This window comes from Bufo bufo, chromosome 2 (assembly GCF_905171765.1).
Source record: "Bufo bufo chromosome 2, aBufBuf1.1, whole genome shotgun sequence".
NCBI lineage: Eukaryota > Metazoa > Chordata > Amphibia > Anura > Bufonidae > Bufo > Bufo bufo.
In genome coordinates, this window is record NC_053390.1 from 715,337,905 (window position 1) to 715,360,650 (window position 22,746).

A 22,746-nucleotide genomic window follows, 5' to 3' on the forward strand; every position below is an offset into this window, starting at 1 on the left:
GAACCAAGAGGGGTCCTCGTGGAGTTGCGGGACAGGTTATGCGTGTCTCTGATGCACCAGCGCTGACCCCTTTGCGAACCAGTGCGGGGATGCGTTCGCATGGACATCGGAGGGGAGGACCGTCGGAGTCCCGGGGACAGAGTGGCCAGGCGAGTGACAAGACGCCGCTGCCAGGGTTGTCTCCGGTGTCTCCTGCGACTTCCGTTTCCGCATCTGGGTCCACGCGCTCGCATACTCGCGCTGAGTCAATCATGCGTCCGTGCGTACGCACGAGGGCAGGTTCGCAAAGGGATACACGGTCGCGAGTACGCGCTTCTTATGCGCTTCGTCGACCAGTGGCGCATAATATACTGACTCACAAGAGCAAAGTGGATTAGGGAGCCAGCCATGGGTTAATCAACTTGTGATTGCCTTAGGCCATGTACTCAGGTGCAGGGCAATTTGTTCACCTATGGTAGTGGACACTTGGCACCCTGGGATTGGTCAGCAGGCATTTAAAAGGAGGTCTCTCAGGGTGATCAGTGCCCACTGTTATTTTCCCTCAACCAGGTATAGGTCACAACTGCTAGTGACTGAAGACTGCCAGGAACTTTGTCCTTTGCAACGGACCCAAGATCTGGAGTGACTCGACTGCCAAGTGCACAGCATCATTCAGCACAGGTTGGGACTATTCCTGGAATCTCCTTGCCTGGTTTTTGTTATTATTCCTTGTTACCAGCAAGTGTCCTGGACGTTTATGTTTCTGGTGAATAAACACCTTTTTGCTTTCATCACTGGTCTGTTTGTTGGTGCCTTGCATTACACAAAGTTTGTAAAATCAGTTTTGAATACCTTGAGGGGTGTAGTTTCTAAAATGGGGTCATTTTTGGGTGGTTTCTATTACGTAAGCCTCACAAAGTGACTTCAGACCTGGACTGGTCCATAAAAAGTGGGATTTAAAAAATGTATGAAAAATTTCAAAATTTGCTTCGAAACTTCTAAGCTATGTAACATCCTCAAAAAATAAAATGGCATTCCCAAAATGATACAAACATGAAGTAGATATATGGGGAATGTAAAGTCATCACAATTTTTGGGGGTATTACTACAGTATGTATTACAGAAGTAGAGAAACTGAAACTTTGAAATTTGCAAATTTGTCCAAATTTTGGGTAAATTTGGTATTTTTTTATGCAAAAAAATTAACTTTTTTGACCCAATTTTAGCAGTGTCATGAAGTACAATATGTGACGAAAAAACTATCTCAGAACGGCCTGGGTAAGTCAAAGCGTTTAAAAGTTATCAGCACATAAAGTGACACTGGTCAGATTTGCAAAAAATGGCCAAGTCCTCAAGGTGAAATAGGGCTCAGTCCTTAAGGGGTTAAAGGCACAGTAACAGGCCTTTGAGAGCCAGAATTCTTGCTGTTTCTCAGGTGTTCAAATACTTATGTTCAGCAGTGCAAGACAAATAAATTCTTTAAAAATCATACAATGTGATTTCCTGAATTTTCTTTTTTTATTCTGTCTGTCAGAGATAAAGACAGAAAAATATGAGTCCTAGGAGATCTCAGAGTGACATATACCAATGTTCAGGGCAATGGGAGCACTTTTGATTTGCGTAGAATCCATTCAAACACAAATCAAATTTTTCTTTTAAAGGGACATATTGAACACAAAATGAATTTCAAAAGCTTTGCTTATCTCTATCTGCATATTTTTGTCTCATGTTTAACAAATATATCAGGAAAAAGGGCTTTTCCATCCTGCAGAATCCAGCAAAAAAAAAAAATGCATATGGTTTACCAATATATATAGGATGTTAGGAGTTGAAGAACCTTTATTTGTCATCTCTTCACTAGATCAAAAAATAAGACCAATAATTCATTAGATATTCAGTGATGTTCACAGGGATAAGATCTAGATCTAGTCTTCAGTGTCCATGACAGGAAGGAAAGGGGAGGGAAAAGGAGAATTTTTGCATCTGTGATTGTGGTTTTTGTACACATTATAAGAATTCTATGACAAAATATGGTGTTCAATAACTTTACTTATGTGTATTGTTTTTGTGCTAACACTGGAAATAAAAATAAGTACAAAAAATAACAATGGCAGTAGAGATGAGTGAGTCAATTCTACATGAATCGAATTTCTTGCAAATTTCCCAAAAGATTCTAAGTTCAGCGAATGCCAAACAGTCCCACATGAGCTGCTCAAAAAGGCAGACACCATTTTACAGTCCAGAAGTCAGAGAAGAAGGCATCTGCAACCAAAAAGGGATATTCTTGAACAGTTTTTTAATTAAAAAGAACTGACAGTGCATTGTGTTTTCAAACAGGCTGTTTATTACCAACTTCTACCATCCGCTTACCTATAGCCATATACATCACTGTCACTTTGACATTACCAATGCTTGGCATTAAAAAGCTACCCATAGGCCTGTTTCACACGGTGAGTATTTGGTCAGTATTTTACATCAGTATTTGGTCAGTAGTTATAAGACAAAACCAGGACTGGAACCTACAGAGAAAATGTATAATAGAAATATTTGTGCCTCTTCTGTGTTTTGGAGTTACTTCTGGTTTTGGATTACAAATATTGATGCAAAAATACTGAGCAAATACTGGCCTGTGAAAGAGGCCAAACACGAATTTTCAGGGCAACTGGTCATAGTTGTCAAAAGTCCCAAATTTGCAGAAACTGCCCGTAAGGGTACTTTCACACTAGCGTTAAAGTTTTCCGGTATTGAGTTCCGTCCTATGGGCTCAATAACGGAAAAAAACACTTCAGTTTTATCCCAATGCATTCTGAATGGAAAGGATGTCTTCAGTTCAGTCACTTTTACGGTATTTGGCCGGAGAAAATACAGCAACATTCTGTGGTATTTTCTCCGGCCAAAATTCCAGAACACTTGCCTGATTGCCGGATCCAGCTTTAATTTCCATTGAAATGTATGATTGCCGAATCCGATACCAGACCTTTAAGAATGTAAAAAAAAAAATACCGGATCCGTTTTTCCAGATGACACCGGAGAGACAGAGCCGGTATTTCAATGTATTTGTGAGACGGATCCGGAAACAAATGGTATCCGTTTGCACACTGATTTCCGGATGCGGCAGGCAGTTCCGTTGCCGGAACTGCCTGCCGGATTCCTCTGACGCTTGTGTGAAAGTACCCTAAGTTTCAGAGACAGGCCAAAAATGGCCAGTCGTGTGTAAATTTGGGGCATTCCTGCCGCAGGGCTTACATGCCCCCAATTTATCAATAACAAAATTGGTAAGTATGAATTAGGGTACTTTTGATTTGGACCTGATTTTTGGGACCAATAAAATCTGATGGCCAATTCACCCAAATCACACCCCAAACAAATTTTGGGAAATTCACTCATCTCGAAATGGTAGCACTAAATAAAAACTATAATATAGAACAGAAATATAAAATATCAATTTTTTTTTCTTTTTCTTTACCCTATCAGATGACTACATACTAAGAATAGACCTTTTGGATTTTGAAGGACAAAGACGGTATGCTGATTATAAAAGCTTCAGGATTGGGGATGAAGAGGTAATACAGGGGCCTACTGAGAAACAAGTTCTTGCACCCAAGTTAGGGTACTTTTACACTAGCGTTTTTATTTTCCGGTATTGAGTTCCGTCATAGGAGCTCAATACTGGGAAAAACTAATCAGTTTTATCCTAATGCATTCTGAATGGAGAGCATTCCGTTCAGTATGCATCAGGATGCATCAGTTCAGTCCCTCTTACGTTTTTTTTACCAGAGAAACATGCTGCATTTTTCTCTCCGGCCAAAAATCCTGAACACTTGCCGGAATGCCGGATCCGGCATTTATTTCCATGCGCAGGCCTTTAAAAATGTGAAAAAAATAAATACCAGATTAGTTTTTCCGGATGACAACCGGATAGACAGATCCGGTATTGCAATACATTTACAGGCTATAGCTTCTAGAGATGGGTCGTTGATTCAGGGAGTTATTCTGATTGCCTGATTGAAGTCGGGAAGGAATTTTTTATTCCCCTAAAGTGGGGAAAATTGGCTTCTACCTTACAGTTTTTTTTTTTTTTTTGCCTTCCTCTGGATCAACTTGCAGGATAAAAGGCCGAACTGGATGGACAAATGTATTTTTTCGGCCTTATATACAGTACTATGTTACTATTTGTCAGACGGATCCGCATCCGGATCGTCTCACAAATGCATCCGTTTGCGTCTGGATTGCCGGATCCTCTGCCGCAAGTGTGAAAGTAGCCTTAACACATTTTGTTTTCACTGCTGTAAAATACTACCATATTTTATATGAATGAATAGCACTTCCAAAATCCTATTTATATACTAAAGCTGGAACTTTCAGTTGTTTCTGGCTATACTGCATTATTTTTAAAACCCTTTATGTTGTTTGTGTGCCTTTTTTGTCTCTTTGATTTTAGTGGCAGAATATGCATCCGACAAACAACACGTAAAAGCCGTCTGTAAAGGTTCTAGTAACACATGTATTTTTACTCCTCTTACATGGGAAGAACAAACTCCATGCAGATGTTGTCCTTGGTCAGATTTGAACCTAGGACCCCAGTGCTAACCACTGAGCCACCATGCTGCCCATCTACCACCAATTTTGATTTACAATATTTTAGGGTCTATCCCATGGCACCAGCACAATACATAACAGTAATAAATTTACATACATGCTAGTGGAAAAAATAAAAAAATTTGTTGCACAGATATATCTATATCTGGGAGGAAAATTGTGGGGCCATAAGGCACATTTCGTAGGGTTCTAGCTGTCGGAGATATTCATTAGAAGATTATGGAAGAATTGAATTATCACGAATGCTTGTCTCCTCTGTGAATCCTCTTTTTATCAACCCTAGAGTGCATACCAGATAAGTTGTGGGGAGTACTCGGGTACTGCTGGCGACTCTCTGACGGGAGGCTTTAACCCAGAAGTTAAGTGGTGGGCAAACCACAATGGTATGAAGTTCAGCACAAGGGATCGGGACAATGACAACTACGAAGAGAATTGTGCGGAGGAGGACAAAGGTGGATGGTGGTATAACAGGTAACATCTGTGTGCTGAATAAAAGAGTTTTATTACTGACACATAATGATGATACATTCCATTCTCAATACCAAGGGTTCAGCCATCAGTGCAGACCGCTGATAATGGCAGGAGATAGGCAGGAGCCTTTTGGTGTACATGCTAGGTTTTGGCACCACCTCCATGTACTTTGGGTTCAGCTTTATTTCTAGGCGCTGCAGAATCCATCCCTGTCTTACAACCTCAAATTGCCTGTTCAACCTTTATGAACTCTCTACATTAAATCCCTATAGGCTGCACTGACTGGTTCAGTGTAGTTATAGAGTTATAGGTTCTTACCAGTAAAAGTGTAACTCAAGTTTCTACAAACTATAAAATCCTGGAAGAATCTTGCTTACTGAATGCCATCATATACTTTATTAACCTTTGCTGGTCCTCCTGGTGCCCTGCCGTAATCTGTACAAGCCTTCTCAAAGTGCTAGTGCTACCTCCTTCGTTTGGGGCCATGTTACTAGAATGAAAAGGTAATGTATACCAAGGATTCCTGAATTATTATTCAATATCATTCCTACAGATGAGCGAATTGATTGCCTAAAATTTGGAAATTCAACCTTAATTTTTGAAAAAGTTCCTATTGCAATGTTATGTGATTTGGGAGAATCAATGAGAGAGAAACACTTTTCCAGGCAAGAGCACTTTCGATTCACGCCAATTTTATTTCGGCCCGAATGGAATCAGTCAGGCCATTCAGCCGAATCGGATAAAATTTTAAGAAATTCACTCATCTCTAATTACTATCCAAAGATAAGCACACACTGGGGAAGTATACTGTATATTATCTTCATTTACTGGGAAATTCGTGGTAAGATAACATGGAAAGTAGAATATAAATATGGCAGATGACGTATTCTTTAAAGGGATTGGCCTATCTCACACATTGGTGGTATATTGCTAAGATATGACACCTATGTCACATAGGTGCGGGTCCCAGAGGTACAGTATCTCTAAAACGTGGCCCCCAAAGTGACGGACAGCGCACAGCGCATGCGCAGCGTGCTCTTCATTCACTTCTATGGCAGTTCTGAAAACAATTCTAGAACTCCCATAGAAATGAATGGAGAGTGCACTGCTGAAGAGCGGCCACATGTCCATTCACCTTTATAGGAGTTACGGAAATAGCCGAGATGGCGCTCAGCTATTTTTGGTACTCCCATAGAATAGAATGGGGGGTGGCTGTGCTTGCACGGTACGCCCCCGTTCACTTTTGGGGACCCATGCTAGAGATAGGTGCAGGTCCCAGAGGTGGTACCTGCACCTAACTGACATTGGTGGCATATCCTAGACATATCCTAGAGATATGCCACCAATGTGCGAGATGGGCCAACCTCTTTTACATTACGTACCAATCAATAAACATTTACTACAAAGTACAAACCATTTATATAGTGGCTACATTAATGGAGTTGTTCGAGATAATTAACAATCTGTTCTAATGGTAATAGCCGAAAATAAAAATCTTCTCATACATTCCCTGTGGTGCTAGTCTAGTCCTCCTTCCGTTGCTCGTTTACAAACTGCAGCGGAGATGTGGCGGTATACACTGTGTGACTGCTGCAGCCAATCACTGTCCTCTGTGATAGGATTCTTTCACACAGTCAGTGTTTGGTCAGTGATTGTGTGCCAAAACCAGGTGTAGGTCCAAAACACATAATAGGTGCAGATTTTTCCATTATACCTTATATCTGTGTAGCCTCTACTCCTGGTTTTGGCACAATCACTGATCGAATACTGACTAAACACTGACTATGTGAAAGGCGTTAGACTGCTGAGGACAGTAAGTGGTAGCAGTGGTAACATACCGTATGCTGGCACATCCTGGCTGCAGTAAACAAGCAGCAGTAAGAGGACATAACCAGCACTGCAAAGAGCACTGGTAGTGTTGGGCGCGAATATTCGAATCGCGAATATTGCAACTTCGAGAATTCACAAAGATTTAGAATAGTGCTATATATTCGTATTTATGAATATTCTAGATGTTTTTTCATCTGAACCCATGATCCCTTCCTTCTCCTTGCTTGTGGGCCAATGAGCAGCAATGTCTTTGTCCGAGCTTAGCATCATCCCTAGCAACCAATAGGAAAGTTGCCTACTCCTTACTATATAAGAAACTCCCCAGCAGCTATTTTCTAAAGTCTATTGCAGTTATGATAGAGACAGCAGTGACATTGCTGTGCTCTGTGCTTTGTTGTATTACATTAGACAGTTAACTTATATATAATTCAGAGAGTTAGTGGGAGATAGTCAGTGTAGGTTAGATTGATCTATAGTGTAGCTGATAGGTTCTGCTGTCCATACATACATGCTACAGACATAATGCTGTGATGTCACAAGTTGCATGTATAGCGAAAAAATATGCGCATCATTAATTGCCGAAAATTCGCAAGCGCAAATATATTGGAGCACTGTATCTGCATATAAAGCTATTCTAATGTTCTGCCGTGCCAACCATTTTCTCCAGTCTCAGGAAACTTATACCAGCTTGAAAAATGAAGCATAAGTGACCCACGCCTGTATTTTGCGCGCATTACGCGAATATTACATTGCTGAGTTTCGCAATCAAGAATATAATTGTGAATTCTCAAATTTGCGAATATATGACGAATGTTTTACAAAATATTCTCGAAATATCGCAAATTCTAATATTGCCCTCATCACTAAAGAGGAGCGCTGGAGAAAGAGGTGACTCTATAATTTTTTTATTTTAGGCTACTGCAGGGTTTGTCTGAGATTTTTATTGATCTTGAACAACCCCTTTAACATGTAACATAAAAGCTCTGCTTATGAAGCCCAAAGGTGGTATATAGCATTGACTGTATCCATTGTTACTGCATTTTATTACATCTGTGATTCTACCACCAGGTGTCACTCTACCAACCTAAACGGCTTGTACTACAAGGGTCCTTACACATCTAACACAGATGATGGGATTATTTGGTACACATGGCACGGATGGTGGTATTCCCTGAAATATGTCGCTATGAAGATTAGATCCGTACACTTTGAGCCAAACCTTGTATAAATTGTTTCTTTAACTATTATTTTCATGTAAGTTTTGTAGAGATTTACACATTCCGTTACCATGGATCTGGCCATTGTTTTTCAAAGCTCATTAATATGTGCCTCTAATTTCAACTACTTTTGGTATGTCTCCAGACCGGGCCACACACACACACAGATACATGTTGGCTGATCCTGCATATTTAAAGGGAATGCGTCATCAGAAAATTACTTTTATATTAAACATATTTTAAACATTTTGGTGTTGTTTTTTTTAATTTTGAGTCAGTATACAAACTGTACTTTAAAAAGACTGAAATATTGCAGTTTTGCAAATCTTGCCAGTGAGCCACACAATAGAGATATTTTCTGATTTGTACAGCTTACTTTTCAGCAGTCACCTCATTTTCATCACAGGCAGAATTACAATGAAAGGTAACACCTCTGTTATAAAGCTAGAGACATACAAACTGCTGGCAATAGATAATAAATATAGGTTACTCCTTGCAGAATGTCCTCTGCCCTGGTCACAAAGCATGCTCACAACACTCTACCATAGAAGTTAATACGTTGCTTTCTGAATGAGGTTTTTATGTCCATGTGGCTGCTGTAATGCAAATTTCTGAGCAGCTATTCACAGCTCACTACAGCTTTTCAGATAAGCAGGTTGCCCATATAATCATATATAGGAAAATGAGTAAAAAAAAATCTACAATCAGAAAATAAGATACAGTGTATATTTCCCTATATAGCATTCATTATTAAATAAACAGATACAATTCGTATTATCAGTATCCATCAACATTGTTATGTGTATAGAAGCAGCATGTTTCCCAGACTTTAGATATTTATAGGTCATCAATATCAGATCAGTGGGGGTCTCACATCCAGCACCCCCACCAATCAGCTGTTTCAGGCTGTGGCGCCAGAAACTGTCCGCTACAAAATCCTCTACGTATCCCACAGCAGAAACTGCTGTGGTGGGTTTCTGCCATGACTGTTCATGTGGACCTGCTCTAGGTTTAGCTTCATTGAATTGAGCTAAACACCGAGCAGGTTCCAACTGAGGCTTTGTAAGTGGTCTGCACGGTAACCTGCCATGAATGGACCTGTACATTCTTTGCATGGTCTTGAAAATCGCTGCATGACGTTCTCGTGAGAGGTGGCAGGAGATCAGTGAGACTGGCAACACGTAGTTTGATCTGACATGTTTTCCATTTAGATCAAATGATGTCTGTGTTGTTTCTGGTGCTTGCTGCACCTTCTTTCCCCAGGTGTGGCTATTATGGTCATTTAACCTTCTCTATTTATTGTTGTTTCGCCCACTATGCTATGCGGTTTATAGCTTCAGTTTGAGTTCTGGATTGCTGGTGTGTGGATCTCGGCTGAGTTCCTCGTGCTGCCGAAGCCACTTGAAGTTAAGTGTTTTCTTTCCCTTTTGTATTTTGTTTGAGTTATTTTGTGTGTTCCATTTCCCTGTCATTTGTATTAAAACCTGAGGGAGACTCCTGTTCGTCCTTCCTTTTGGAGAAACAGGTTGTTTCAGTCCTGACATTAGTACCAGGGTCCTATAGGGTGAGTTAGGACACTAGGTATTCGTGTGTATGAACTCACCTACCTCTGGGGTCTGTTCATACTTGTAGTTAGTCAGGACTTTGATTAGGGTTTTACTAGGAGGTGTCCTCTCCTTTCCCTAGTTTACAGGCCTTATTTCCTCACCCCTTTCCCTCCTATGTTCGGTGTGGTGTTTCCCTCCCCCACCCGAACGTGACAATGCACTGCGGCACTATCTCCCATTGAAAACAATGGGAGGAGGTTTCAGTGCGGATTTGTCTCATTTTTTGGCACCGAATTCCTGCTGAAACCCATCTGAATCTAACCTAGCAGTGTACAGAGCAGAAGCAGAATAGGAGGTGAGCTGCAGTACCCTGATGCAGACACTACACAGTGCACAGAGCTGTCTGCCTCCAGCTACATACACTGTATAGTTTCTGGCGCAACGGCAGCCCGAAACAGTTGATCATTGCGGGTGTCAGGCACCCCCAGATCTGATATTTATGACCTCATCAATTCCTGTAGCCCAGAGAACCCCATTAATTACAGCATGCCACCCTTGTTTCCCCAAAATGCAAAGTTAATACTAGTAAAAGGAAAAAGTTAAAAGTGGGATATACAGTTTGAAAAATGAATTGAAACAAAAACACACAAATTATGTGCAACCATTTAAACCAGTGACATATTAGTCACACACTGCACCAATTAGGCTTCATGCACAAATGCCTAGACACTGTGAGGGTGTTAAAGAGTATGAAGGTGTGAAGGTGTAAAAGGTGTGAAAGACTTGTGAGGCACCTACAATATGAGTAATAAACCATACATTATTTTAATTATACACCTAACCCTATTATACATTTTTCTTTCTATACTTCATTTTGGTCAGTTCAGGCTCTTAGGCGAAGAGAGGATTAAATCAAAAACAAACACAATGCAACAGCACTCTGCAAACACAACCAACAAAAATGATAAAATACTGCCATACTCACTCTAGAAAATATACTAGTGCTACGCCATGCTGATCATGTAAATGTGAGATTCTCAGCAACTACATTCTGTACAAAATCTTTTGTGCCTGTCCGCCCCAGCAAGGCGACTTCTTTAGGACAGGAACCTACGCCTAATGCTACATACAAATTCTTCTCATCCCATTCTACAAATGGGTTGACGTGCTTAAAGAGGTTCTCCGGACTTTTACAAATCGATGACCTATCCTCAAGATAGGTCATCAATATCAGATCAGCAGGGGTCCTGAGGATAGGTCATCATTATTAAAAGCCCGGAGAACCCCTTTAACTGCTGCCAGCCAGACAATATGTGACCTGCTACAGGCTGCGTTTGCGCCCCTTTCAAACAAAAAGCTATGTCAGCACTGAGGTTAAAATAAGATTTCCACCACGGACTGATATAATTTGTAATAACCCACACAGAAAAGACAGCCACAGCTTTAACCACTCTTACATAGATCTTTGTGCGCCCATGTCGACCTTCAGAAGCCAAGTTCTATGCAGACTGAAAACTACATGGGAGGATGGAAGAAGCTCTGCGAAACAGGCAACACTTAGACCTGTCACCTCTCCTGACATGTCTGTTTTAGAAATTACTTGCATTCTCCATGTAATAACAATTCTGAAGCATCTATTCTTAGAAGTATATGTTTTACCATTCATTTTTTGTTCCTTCTAAAAGTTATAAGATTCCAATAAGGGTCCAGCTGGGTGATACCAGTTAGTGATGTGTCCTTCAAAGCTTGACACTGGCAGCACTCATTGGATAATGTCAGACTGAGCAGTGATACATCCCCAACTGGTAACAGATATCTGGACCCTCATTGCAAACTGCTAGTAATTAATTCATAACTTATAGTAGAAATAATACAGGGATGCTACAACAAAGGGTCATGAGAATAGAGGCTACAGCATTGTTGTTACACAGGAAATGCAAATAGCTACTAAAACAAACATGTCAGGAGAGATGAGAGGTCCTCTTTAAAGCCATCCTGTGCATCTGATCAGAAGATATCTGTGGAAATATTGAGCTGTGTGCAAACATATTATCACCTGTACAAAGACGTCCCATAGTTTCATAGAGCAGTGCCCAGCTGGTCCCATATCTGTAACAGAAAAATACTTCGGGGCAGATATATTAAGATGCCTGCGTCATATTTAGTTTGCGCCAAATTTATGACCAGTATGGATTTGGATTGTTAAATGTCTTTATCTGTTATGTTGTTTTAGAAAGTGGTGAAGGGAAGATGGGGCATTATGCTATCTGGGTGCGAGTGATACCCTCAGCGGGGAGGGACAGTTCATTTCTGGTTGTCTAACTCCCAGGTCCCATAGCATTTGCATTTGTGCCCCATGGCAGGAAGAATGAAGTATGCACCACTACTCATCACAGAATCAAAGTCATAAATGTTATCTACTCTGTTAATTACACCAGCATTGTCATGATAGGGATCAGTGAGGCCCTGAACTTTGCCTGTACCACTATCCCTACTTGCTTGGACGAGCTGCCTTAGATGACGGCCCACAACTGGACGTCAGTCCCTTCCTTACTAAGTGCATGGGCCTACAGGGAAAGATGCAGGGACAAAATAACAAATATCCTGACAGATACACAGAGCATATAACTGTCTGGATGGGTCTGAAAACCAGAACAGAGATAAATGGAATACAGCAGAGTGGTACAAACCAAAGTCAACACCAGGAGAATCTAGTCTAAAGCCAAATCAGAAACTGGAAAATAGAAACATATCAAGGCAAGAAGTCAAAACCAGGAAGTCTCATCAGTTACAAATCAATGGGCAAAAGGGTAGTATACAGAACATGCCAATGTCCAAAAATCCAGAGGTCAAAAAAATCAATATAGGAGGGTATATGATGGGAAAACCTTAATCACAGGCAACTGTGACCAGCAGTTGCCTGTCTAAATACAGCGCTCCCTAGATCACATTGCACATCCACCTACGTAACCTGCGACATCAATGATTGTATCCTCACCTTCTCCCTGATTGGTCAGCGCTCCAGCTCATAAAGCCCAGCCAGTTACCAAGAAACAGGAAGGTGGCAGCGCAGCCCACAATGGTGCGCGCCTGCCGCCACAATACAATGGGACCAAGATTCTGGTGAAGCAGCAACAAGCGGAGCACATGTGCCAGCCTGGCAACGGGATGCCAGCTACTGTGCAGCTCAGTGTCCGATGGCCAGTGACAAGCATCATTTGCCACTTCAGTGGCTTTTTACCAAACCTGTGTATGCCCAATTATAATTATTAGCATGAGGGCCATCATACTTATCAACACTCCCATATGTCCCAGAAAAAGGGAAGCAAATGCTGGCAAGTCGTCCAGAAAGCAGCCCTCCATGTGAGCTAACTAGAAGCGGTGCTGGAATGCTGCAGGCCTTGTACCCATACCTACTCTGAAGAGGGCATGACATGTCACAGGAAGCAGTGTGGCGCATCACAAAAAAGTGTGACTATATGAGGAGAAAATCCACACTGGCGCTGCTTTGCACTTCGCCACACCATCACTTCTCCTGTGAGTCTGCCATTCAAAGTTGGAAGTATATGTGTGTCAAATAACACGGGAAGCTTTCTTCCTACTGATGGAAACCACATTTCATAACATACAGTTGTGTTCAAAATTATTCAACCCCCAATGCTGTAAAGGGTTTTAGGGAATTTAGTGTACATTTGTAATTGTGTTCAGAATGAAATCTTACAAGGACTTTTTAAAGAACCAAATGCAACTAAAATGACATCAATTGTTTTTGTAATACAGTATTAAATGTTTTTTTTGTGATTTCTTCATTGACACAATTATTCAACCCCTTAAAGACTACCACTCTTAAGAACAGAGGTTCATTCAAGTGTTTTTGATCAGGTATTGAAAACACCTGTGGATGTCAAGGAGCAGCAATCAAACTTAATAAGCACCAATTAGGCAGATTTAAAAGGACTGTGATACTCAGCTCCTTCTAGACATTTACTGGTGTGTTTACAAACATGGTGAAGTCAAGAGAATGGTCCAGGAAGACAAGAGAAGAGGTGATTTCTCTTCACAGGAAGGGCAATGGCTATAAGAAGATTGCAAAGATGTTAAACATACCAAGAGACACCATAGGAAGCATCATTCGCAAATTCAAGGCAAAGGGCACTGTTGAAACGCTACCTGGTCGTGGCAGAAAGAAGATGCTGACTTCGACTGCTGTGCGCTACCTGAAGCGCAAAGTGGAGAAAAGTCCCCGTGTGACTGCTGAGGAACTGAAAAAGGATTTGTCAGATGTGGGTACTGAAGTTTCAGCTCAGACAATAAGGCGCACACTGCGTAATGAAGGACTCCATGCCAGAACTCCCAGGCGCACCCCCTTGCTGTCTCCAAAGAATAAGAAGAGTCGACTGCAGTATGCCAAAAGTCATGTGGACAAACCACAAAAGTTTTGGGATAGTGTTCTGTGGACTGATGAAACAAAATTAGAACTGTTTGGGCCCATGGATCAACGCTATGTTTGGAGGAGGAAGAACAAGGCCTATGAAGAAAAGAACACCTTGCCTACTGTGAAGCATGGTGGGGGGTCAATCATGCTTTGGGGCTGTTTTGCTTCTACAGGTACAGGGAAGCTTCAGCGTGTGCAAGGTACCATGAATTCTCTTCAGTACCAGGAGATATTGGATGAAAATGTGATGCAGTCCGTCACAAACCTGAGGCTTGGGAGACGTTGGACCTTTCAACAGGACAATGATCCCAAGCATACCTCCAAGTCCACTAGAGCATGGTTGCAGATTAAAGGCTGGAACATTTTGAAGTGGCCATCGCAGTCACCAGACTTAAATCCGATTGAGAACCTCTGGTGGGACTTAAAGAAAGCAGTTGCAGCGCGCAAGCCTAAGAATGTGACTGAACTGGAGGCTTTTGCCCATGAAGAATGGGCGAAGATACCCGTAGATCACTGCAAGACACTTGTGTCAAGCTATGCTTCACGTTTAAAAGCTGTTATAACTGGAAAAGGATGTTGTACTAAGTACTAAGATTGAATGTCACTTGGGGGTTGAATAAAACTGATAATGATGCGAGCACAGAAAAGACATTTGTGGTTATTTCATTATAAATGTTATGTTATATTTGTCTGACTTACAAGTGCCTCTTTGATTTAATTGTAAACAAGATGACTGAAATGATGAAAATCAATGTCAAACTGGCCAAAACACTCAATTTCAGTGGGGGTTGAATAATTTTGAACACAACTGTAGGTCCATCCAGTTCAGTACCTGAAAATACCTCACATGGAAGCCACATTTTGTCAGATAAGAAAAGCACCCATACACCAGGTAATCAACCACCTGCCTAAAGAAAAACTAAATTACACAATACAGCTGGTCACCATCACAGTGCCCCACATTTAGTAAGTCCCACACACCAATGCCTTAGGCCCCTTTCACATGAGCGAGTTTTCCGCGCGGGTGCAATGTGTGACGTGAACGCATAGCACCCGCACTGAATCCTGACCCATTCATTTCAATGGGTCAGTGTACATGAGCGTTTTTTTTCACGCATCAGTTCTGTGTTGTGTGAAAAAGGGAGCATGTTCTATATTCTGTGTTTTTCACGCAGCCCTGGCCCCATAGCAGTGAAAGGGGCTTCAGTGAAAAACGCATTGTATCTGGAAGCAAGTGCGGATGCAATGTGTTTTTCACTGATGATTGCTAGGAGATGTTGTGTGTAAACCTTCCGTTTTTTTATCACACGCGTGAAAAACGCAATTGCAGACAAAACTGACTGAACTTGCTTGCAAATGAGTTTCACTGAACGCACCTAATCCGTCACACTCGTGTGAAAGAGGCCTTATGGTTTACCAATGTCAAAGCACTGGATTGAACATCAATCGGTGGAATTACCACAAAACATTGGAGGTCATTAATTATGACCAGCGTTTTAGACGCTGGTCTTAATAACCCCTATAGCTGGCGGTGGTGCAGGCCTCTACATAACTTCAGTGTAGACATTTAGACCATTTTCCATGCCGAACACAGGTGTATTAACCCCTTAAGGACCAGGCCATTTTTCACCTTAAGGACCAGACTGATTTTTGCAAATCTGACATGTGTCACTTTATGTGGTGATAACTTTAAAATGCTTTTACTTATCCAAGCCATTCTGAGATTATTTTCTCGTCACATATTGTACTTCATGACAGTGGTAAATTTGAATCAAAATATTTCATTTTTATTTATAAAAAAAATACCAAGTTTACCAAAATTTTTGAAAAATTCGCAACTTTCCAAATTTCAATTTATCTGCTTTTAAAACAGATAGTGATACCTCATATAATAGTTATTACTTTACATTTTCCATATGTCTACTTCATGTTTGGATCATTTTGTGAATGCCATTTTATTTTTTGGAGCCGTTAGAAGGCTTATAAATTTAGAAGCAAATCTTGAAATTTTTAAGAAAATTTCCAAAACCCACTTTTTAAAGGACCAGTTCAGGTCTGAAGTCACTTTGTGAGACTTACATAATAGAAACCACCCAAAAATGACCCCATTTTAGAAACTACACCCCTCAAGGTATTAAAACAAATTTTACAAACGTTAACCCTTTAGGTGTTCCACAAGAATTAATGGAAAACGGAGATGAAATTTCATAATTTCACTTTTTTGGCATATTTTCCATTTTATTCAAAACATTTTTTTAAACTTTTTTTTTTTTTTTACTTTATTTCTTTCCCATTTGGACTTCAACTTTTGGGGTTCTGATCCCCTCTGCAATGCTTTACAGTACATCTGTATTGTAATGCATTGCCTGTTAGTGTATGACACTGAGTCATACACTAACAGGTTGCCTAGGAGACCCAGCCTGAGGCTGGATCTCCTGGGCACCCGTAGAAGGCAGGTCCCGATGCTGTGCAAGGCATTGGGCAGCCTCTGCACGGCATCGGCTGCCTTCTGACACATCGAGTCCCCACCACAGCAGCGTGGGGACTCGATGCGCTCTCTCACTCGCCGGAAACAACTTCTATGTCGCGGTCAGATCCTGACACAATCCATCACTCGTGTAAAATAGTGAAAGAACTCCAAATCACAAAGAGTTAAAAGATACTTGCAGTAATAACCACAAGAGGGAGCTTACAGCATACAACCTTATCAAGAAGTTCTGTCAATAAAATGTACACAAAAGTTTAGTTAATAAGTTCCCCTTAGTGGTGGCTCCAGACAGACAGAATAGTATCTTTTAACTTCTGTACAGGGGGCTTGGAGCTCTGGGTCAGAAAATCAGAACTCTGAATGCTATACCTAATATTGGTCCTAAAAACAACATACTAATCCTGTAAATGGTGTAAAATCAGACAGGCTGTCTGGACATGCACCAAATTTATCACTATGACACTTTTGTCTAACTCTATACCAACTATTTGTTGGATTAGTCTGTGGCCCAATTTCACACCAGAATTGTATCAAACTGGCTACATAAGACTTCTCTAAAACTAGATGCACCAAATTTGACCAAAATGTGCCACCTGCGCCAAAAAATATGCAAAATATGCAACATTTTGACAATTTAACAACATCTATTTGCTTTGACCTTAGTAAATGTGGGCCATATTGTTAAAGTGGTTCCTGGGAGTTCCATATTGATGGCCTGTTGTCAGGATAAGTCATCAATATCTGTTTGGTGAGGTCTGACGTCCAGCACCCCCGATGATCAGCTGTTTGAAGAGGCCTCTCTATCCTTATTACAACATACTACTAGCCGTGCTGGTTTTTGCAGCCCAGGCCCATTAACTTGAATGAGACTAAGCTGTGCTCAGGCCATGTGAACACTGAACGTACCTAGGAAGAGGTCATGGCTCTCATTGGAGCGGCACAGCCTCTTCAAACAGCTGATTGGTGGGGGTTCTGGGAGTTTGAACCCCTCCAATAGGAAATTGATCACATATCATGAGAATTGACTATCAATATGCTACTCCCAGAAAACCCGTTTAGGGTGCCTTCACATGTGGCAGATTTTATCCCCTTTATCCCAACGGGGCCTGCAGAATTCCATGTACTTGCCACCAAACCCACACCCTTCTTATGGATGGAACTGATTTTCAATCCGCTGCACGTGAAGGCACCTTTATAGTTTGGACAATCAATTTACGTGTCGTCTGAAGCAGTCTGTAGGGTTTTCCTATCTAAACTAAAACAGGCTAATAATATAAATCCTTTTTAAATTGGATGTAATGAGATGAAAATTCTGAGAAAGTCTGAGAAATGGTTGTCATGTGAAAGGTCTCAAGTTCCCACAGGTTTATTAATTTATTAATTAGATAGCCTAGCAATACTTGGAAAGAAAAGACTTCTGCACTGGAATCACACCAGTGTTTTATGCTGTGCCCGGCTTTACACGTCTGATCTAACAGTTCCTGACAGGCACAGACATGCACAGGAATCAAATGTTCTCAACTGTGAGGACTGGCTGTGCTGAGGAATTAGGAACTCTGACAACAAAGGGACTGAAAACATATGCAAGCACTGGAACAGTTTTTACATGTTAATCCCCGATTCACTAAAAACAGCTCAAAGAGACAATTCTCAGGGATTGATCGGAGAAATACAGGATTAGATCTCACTATTATCCAATATCACTGCCGCTCATGTTAAAGGTAATACTGTTTTATGCTACAAAACCTATGAACTAAAGCTAGTACACACCACTGAACACATATAATACACATTGTGTTGGGGATACACTGCCCAAGCTTGTATCTTCTGGTTACGGAGTCAATTTGAAATGTATTTTTTTTTTATCTCCTGGATATTGTAAAACCACATATGTAAAGGGAGTGTTTAATGGATTCCCCTTTAGGTCATGATTTAATTGTAGAATAGATGCATTTTTTTGTACAGTCAATACTCCTGAGACCAGGAGTGACCTGGAAGACATAGCCTTATCTGTGTGTATATTCTGCCGTATCCAGCAGTGTAATAAATCTGCCGCTAAATCTAATTTCCTGCAAATCTATCCCAGTCTACACAGCAAAGCAGACAAGGGAGCTGCAGGAGAAAGGAATTGTTAAAGGGTTTCTGTCACCTGAAAAATGGGTATTAAGCTGGCTGACATTAGCGATGTGCTAATGTCAGCTGAACATAACTATAATGGTGCCATCTCACTGCCTAAAGCCTTTATTGAGAAAAATAAACTTTTATAATATGCTAATTAGCCTCTAGGAGCGGGGGGGGGGGGGGGGGTGTTGCACCTGCTCCTAGACGCTACGTTTGCCCACCTCTTTTCACGCCCTTCTTCTCTTGATTGACAGGGCCAGGCAGCGCTGCTCTCCTCCTGCCGGTCATGTCTGCAGTGTAAATCTCGCGTCGTTCAGTATTTGGCGCAGGTGCAGTGAGGGAAGGACACTCAGCGGCTGGTGGCTTTCTTACTGCGCCTGCGCCGAATACTGAACGGCACGAGATTTAATGTCTAATGTCAGCCAGCTTAATACCCATTTTTCAGGTGACAGAAACCCTTTAAGCAGGCCATGTATATTTACTACAAGTCCAGGAGGAGCAAGGCAGGAGGTGTAGGTGCAATGGCAGGCATATGGTGGAGGAGTCAGTACCTAGGCCAGTTGTAGTAAATAAATAAGTGCAGGATTGGAGTAGTAGTACATCCGACAATATCAAGACACAGTTTTTAAACAAATCACAGTGCACCTCCTCAATAGCAATGCATCAGTAGCAGCAATGATGGGGGATGAGGTACTCCTTTTTTTTTTTCTAAAGCCTCTCTGAAGAACATCAGGCATGCAGTTAAGGTTCCCACTATATGTAATTACTGGGTTGAGGGGTACAGAATTAAGATACGGCCAAACCGTCTCAAGGTGTAGAAGGGTTTGTTAGCAATGTCCCACTCACTTAGGGCTCATTCTGGTGAACGTATCAGTTTTTGCGGTCTGCAAATTGCGGATCCACAAAACATGGATACCGGCCGTGTGCGTTCTGCATCTTGCGGAATGGAACCGCCAACCCTATGATAGAAATGCCTATTCTTGTCTGCAATTGCGACAAGAGTAAGACATGTTTTGCAGGGTCACGGTACGGAAGTACAGATGCAGAGATTGAAATGAATGGGTCCGTATCCTATCCGCAAAATTGCGGAGCAGATACAGACACAAATAAACAGTCGTGTGAATGGGCTCTTAAGCAAAGTCTTTCTCTGCCATAAACATGCAGTGGGGTGCTGTGGAGGTCACATTTAAGGAAGTGGGCTGGCTGTAGAGGTCAATGTTAAGGGGGAGGGACGCTGTGGAGGTAACTGTTGTGGAGGATACTGTGGATATTTTTTTTATCTCACACGAAGCCAGGTCATTCTGCTAGTAATTTATATATAATTTTTAAAAAAATACTAAAATCCTGCAGGCCTAAAATATGTTAAGACTTCCTGTCTTTTGAGAGCAGCTACATAGACACAGTGGGAAAAAAGGGACCACATTGACTTCTATAGGAGAGTTTTCTAGGCATGCCTTGTGACCTGTGCAGATATAAGCTGTGATATCACCAATTGTGAGTGGTGGATCATGTGTTATCTATACACAGGTGTTACTTGACATTGTTATTCTGCTTGTGATGATAACGACATAGCTACTAAAAAGTTACCAGTACCGAACAGGAAATCATGACCTATTATAAGGCCTAGGGGCCAGTATGAAAATTGCAGGATTATATACTTCTTTTAAAATATAGATAGTGACATGGAATATAAAAAAAAAAACACCAGATCTCTCGCCTGCACACTCGCATCTATGACGACGCGTGCGCACTGGCCTTTTCCCGTTCCTCTTGGCTAATTTATTCCTCTAGTGCGCACGCTCCATCAGAGATGCGAGTGCGCAGGCGCGGAATCTCAGCGCTAGACCGGTGGGTCTAGAGCTGTCAGTCACAGGGATTGGGGGCGTGATTATTAGAATAAGGACGGCATATAATTACATGGGCGTCGCAGAAGCAGTACTCGGAAGGCATTAGCATATTTTTAAAAGTTGATTTTCCTGCCAAACCAGACCTAATAGAAGAAAAAGAAAGGTATGCTTTTTGTCAGCGTTATCAGCCCTACCTGGCTATATGCCAAGTAGGGTATGCTTGCACCAGGTGACAGAGCCCCTTTAAGACATTTTTGGTGTTTTTGTTTTATAATTCATGTCACTATCTATCTATTTTCAAAAGAAGTATATAATCCTGCAATTTTCATACTGGCCACTAGGCCTTGTAATAGGTCATGATTTCCTGTTCTGTACTGGTAACATTTCAGTAGCTATGTCGTTATCATCACAAGCAGAATAACAATATCAAGTAACACCTCTGCATAGATAACACATGACTATTAGGACAATGCTTTGTCTACAAATAGGACCAAACTATAACTTTTTATTTAACCGCTTTACGTCCGCCCATAGGATATAAACGTCCTATGGGTGGACGTCTATTTCTGAATGGACGTTCCAGAACGTCCTTTCAGATATAGCAGTTGCACGCTAATCATGCAGCTGCTGATCGGGTTGCCCGCTGTCAGTGACAGCAGGGCAACCCTAAGACAAGGCAGGGACAGTGCCCAGGTGTCCCTGCCTTCCGGATCGCTGCAGACACATTTTCGTAAAAGTCCGGGTTCGGGTTCGGTGTTCGGCGCTTTCTTGGCGCTTTTTGAAAGGCTGCAAAGCAGCCAATCAACAAGCGTCATACTACTTGCCCCAAGAGGCCATCACAGCCTTGCCTACTGTTATTTTTTGGCCATATTCTAAATCTGGTGCAGGCTGAGCCTGTGTCACCCAAGTGCATTTAACCATCAATAGTGTGGTTATTTTTTGGCCATATACTACATCAGGGGCAAGTTGAGCCTGTCACCCAGCGCCTAAAAAATAGACCTGACATTTCTATTCAACAAAATCTGTACTGTTTTAGCTGGTCAAGTTATTTGTAGTGACCGTAAAAGCACATTTTTTGTTCTGGGTTGAAAAACTATTCCCAAATTTGCCATTCTCAAAATAACTAGTTTCTGCTATATGAGGCCAACTTGAAATCTATCCCAAAAAGGATATCTTACATTGAAGGTGCTGATAGTGTCATTCAGAAAAACCTAAGACACACGCTACCGTGCAGATAGAAGTCTGATTCTGTGATTAAACCTATACCTGTCACACAGCGCAAAAAAAAACAGGCCTCACATTTCTATTCAACCAAATCTGTACTGTTTTAGCTGGTCAAGTTATTTGTAGTGACCGTAAAAGCACACTTTTTGTTCTGGGTTGAAAAACTATTCCCAAATTTGCCATTCTCAAAATAACTAGTTTCTGCTATATGAGGCCAACTTGAAATCTATCCCAAAAAGGATATCTTACATTGAAGGTGCTGATAGTGTCATTCAGAAAAACCTAAGACACACGCTACCGTGCAGATAGAAGTCTGATTCTGTGATTAAACCTATACCTGTCACACAGCGCAAAAAAAAACAGGCCTCACATTTCTATTCAACCAAATCTGTACTGTTTTAGCTGGTCAAGTTATTTGTAGTGACCGTAAAAGCACACTTTTTGTTCTGGGTTGAAAAACTATTCCCAAATTTGCCATTCTCAAAATTGTGGTGAACGGGAACAATGAGGAAAACATCTAATAAGGGACGCGGACGTGGACATGGTCGTGGTGGTGTTAGTGGACCCTCTGGTGCTGGGAGAGGACGTGGCCGTTCTGCCACAGCCACACGTCCTAGTGAACCAACTACCTCAGGTCCCAGTAGCCAGCAGAATTTACAGCGATATTTTGTGGGGCCCAATGCCGTTCTAAGGATGGTAAGGCCTGAGCAGGTACAGGCATTAGTCAATTGGGTGGCCGACAGTGGATCCAGCACGTTCACATTATCTCTGTCACGGAACCATGAACCAGACGTACAACAAGAGATAAATGAAAATAAGAAAGCTTTATTGAAAATAAAGCTGTAAAGCAAAAGTCCAAACGGATGGTGAAACCGAGCAGAGTCTTTGCGAAGCCAGAGGTCAGGAACCAGAAGGGTAGTCAGACGAAGCCAGGATCAGGAACCAGCAGGGTAGTCAGACGAAGCCAGGATCAGGAACCAGCAGGGTA

General features: G+C 41.6%; 1 protein-coding gene and 1 long non-coding RNA gene across 5 annotated transcripts in view; one reads left to right on the forward strand and one right to left on the reverse strand.

Annotated features, from left to right (window-relative positions):
• The window catches only part of FGL1 (fibrinogen like 1), a 56,764-nt gene extending 48,420 nt beyond the window's left edge, over positions 1 to 8,344 (forward strand). For all 4 annotated transcript variants that reach the window (XM_040418778.1, XM_040418779.1, XM_040418777.1 and 1 more), the window contains 3 exons: positions 3,454 to 3,542; positions 4,862 to 5,049; positions 7,948 to 8,344. In XM_040418778.1, the coding sequence (XP_040274712.1) occupies positions 3,454 to 3,542; positions 4,862 to 5,049; positions 7,948 to 8,107 (437 nt within the window). In that variant the 3' untranslated portion in view covers positions 8,108 to 8,344. The remainder of the gene's footprint in view (positions 1 to 3,453; positions 3,543 to 4,861; positions 5,050 to 7,947) is intronic.
• LOC120990172 lies at positions 58 to 20,635 on the reverse strand. Its single transcript, XR_005776379.1, has 3 exons — positions 20,426 to 20,635; positions 6,827 to 6,831; positions 58 to 69 (listed from the first exon to the last, which is right to left on the reverse strand). It is a non-coding gene; the product is annotated as an uncharacterized LOC120990172 (long non-coding RNA).
• Between the last annotated feature and the right edge of the window lie 2,111 nt (positions 20,636 to 22,746).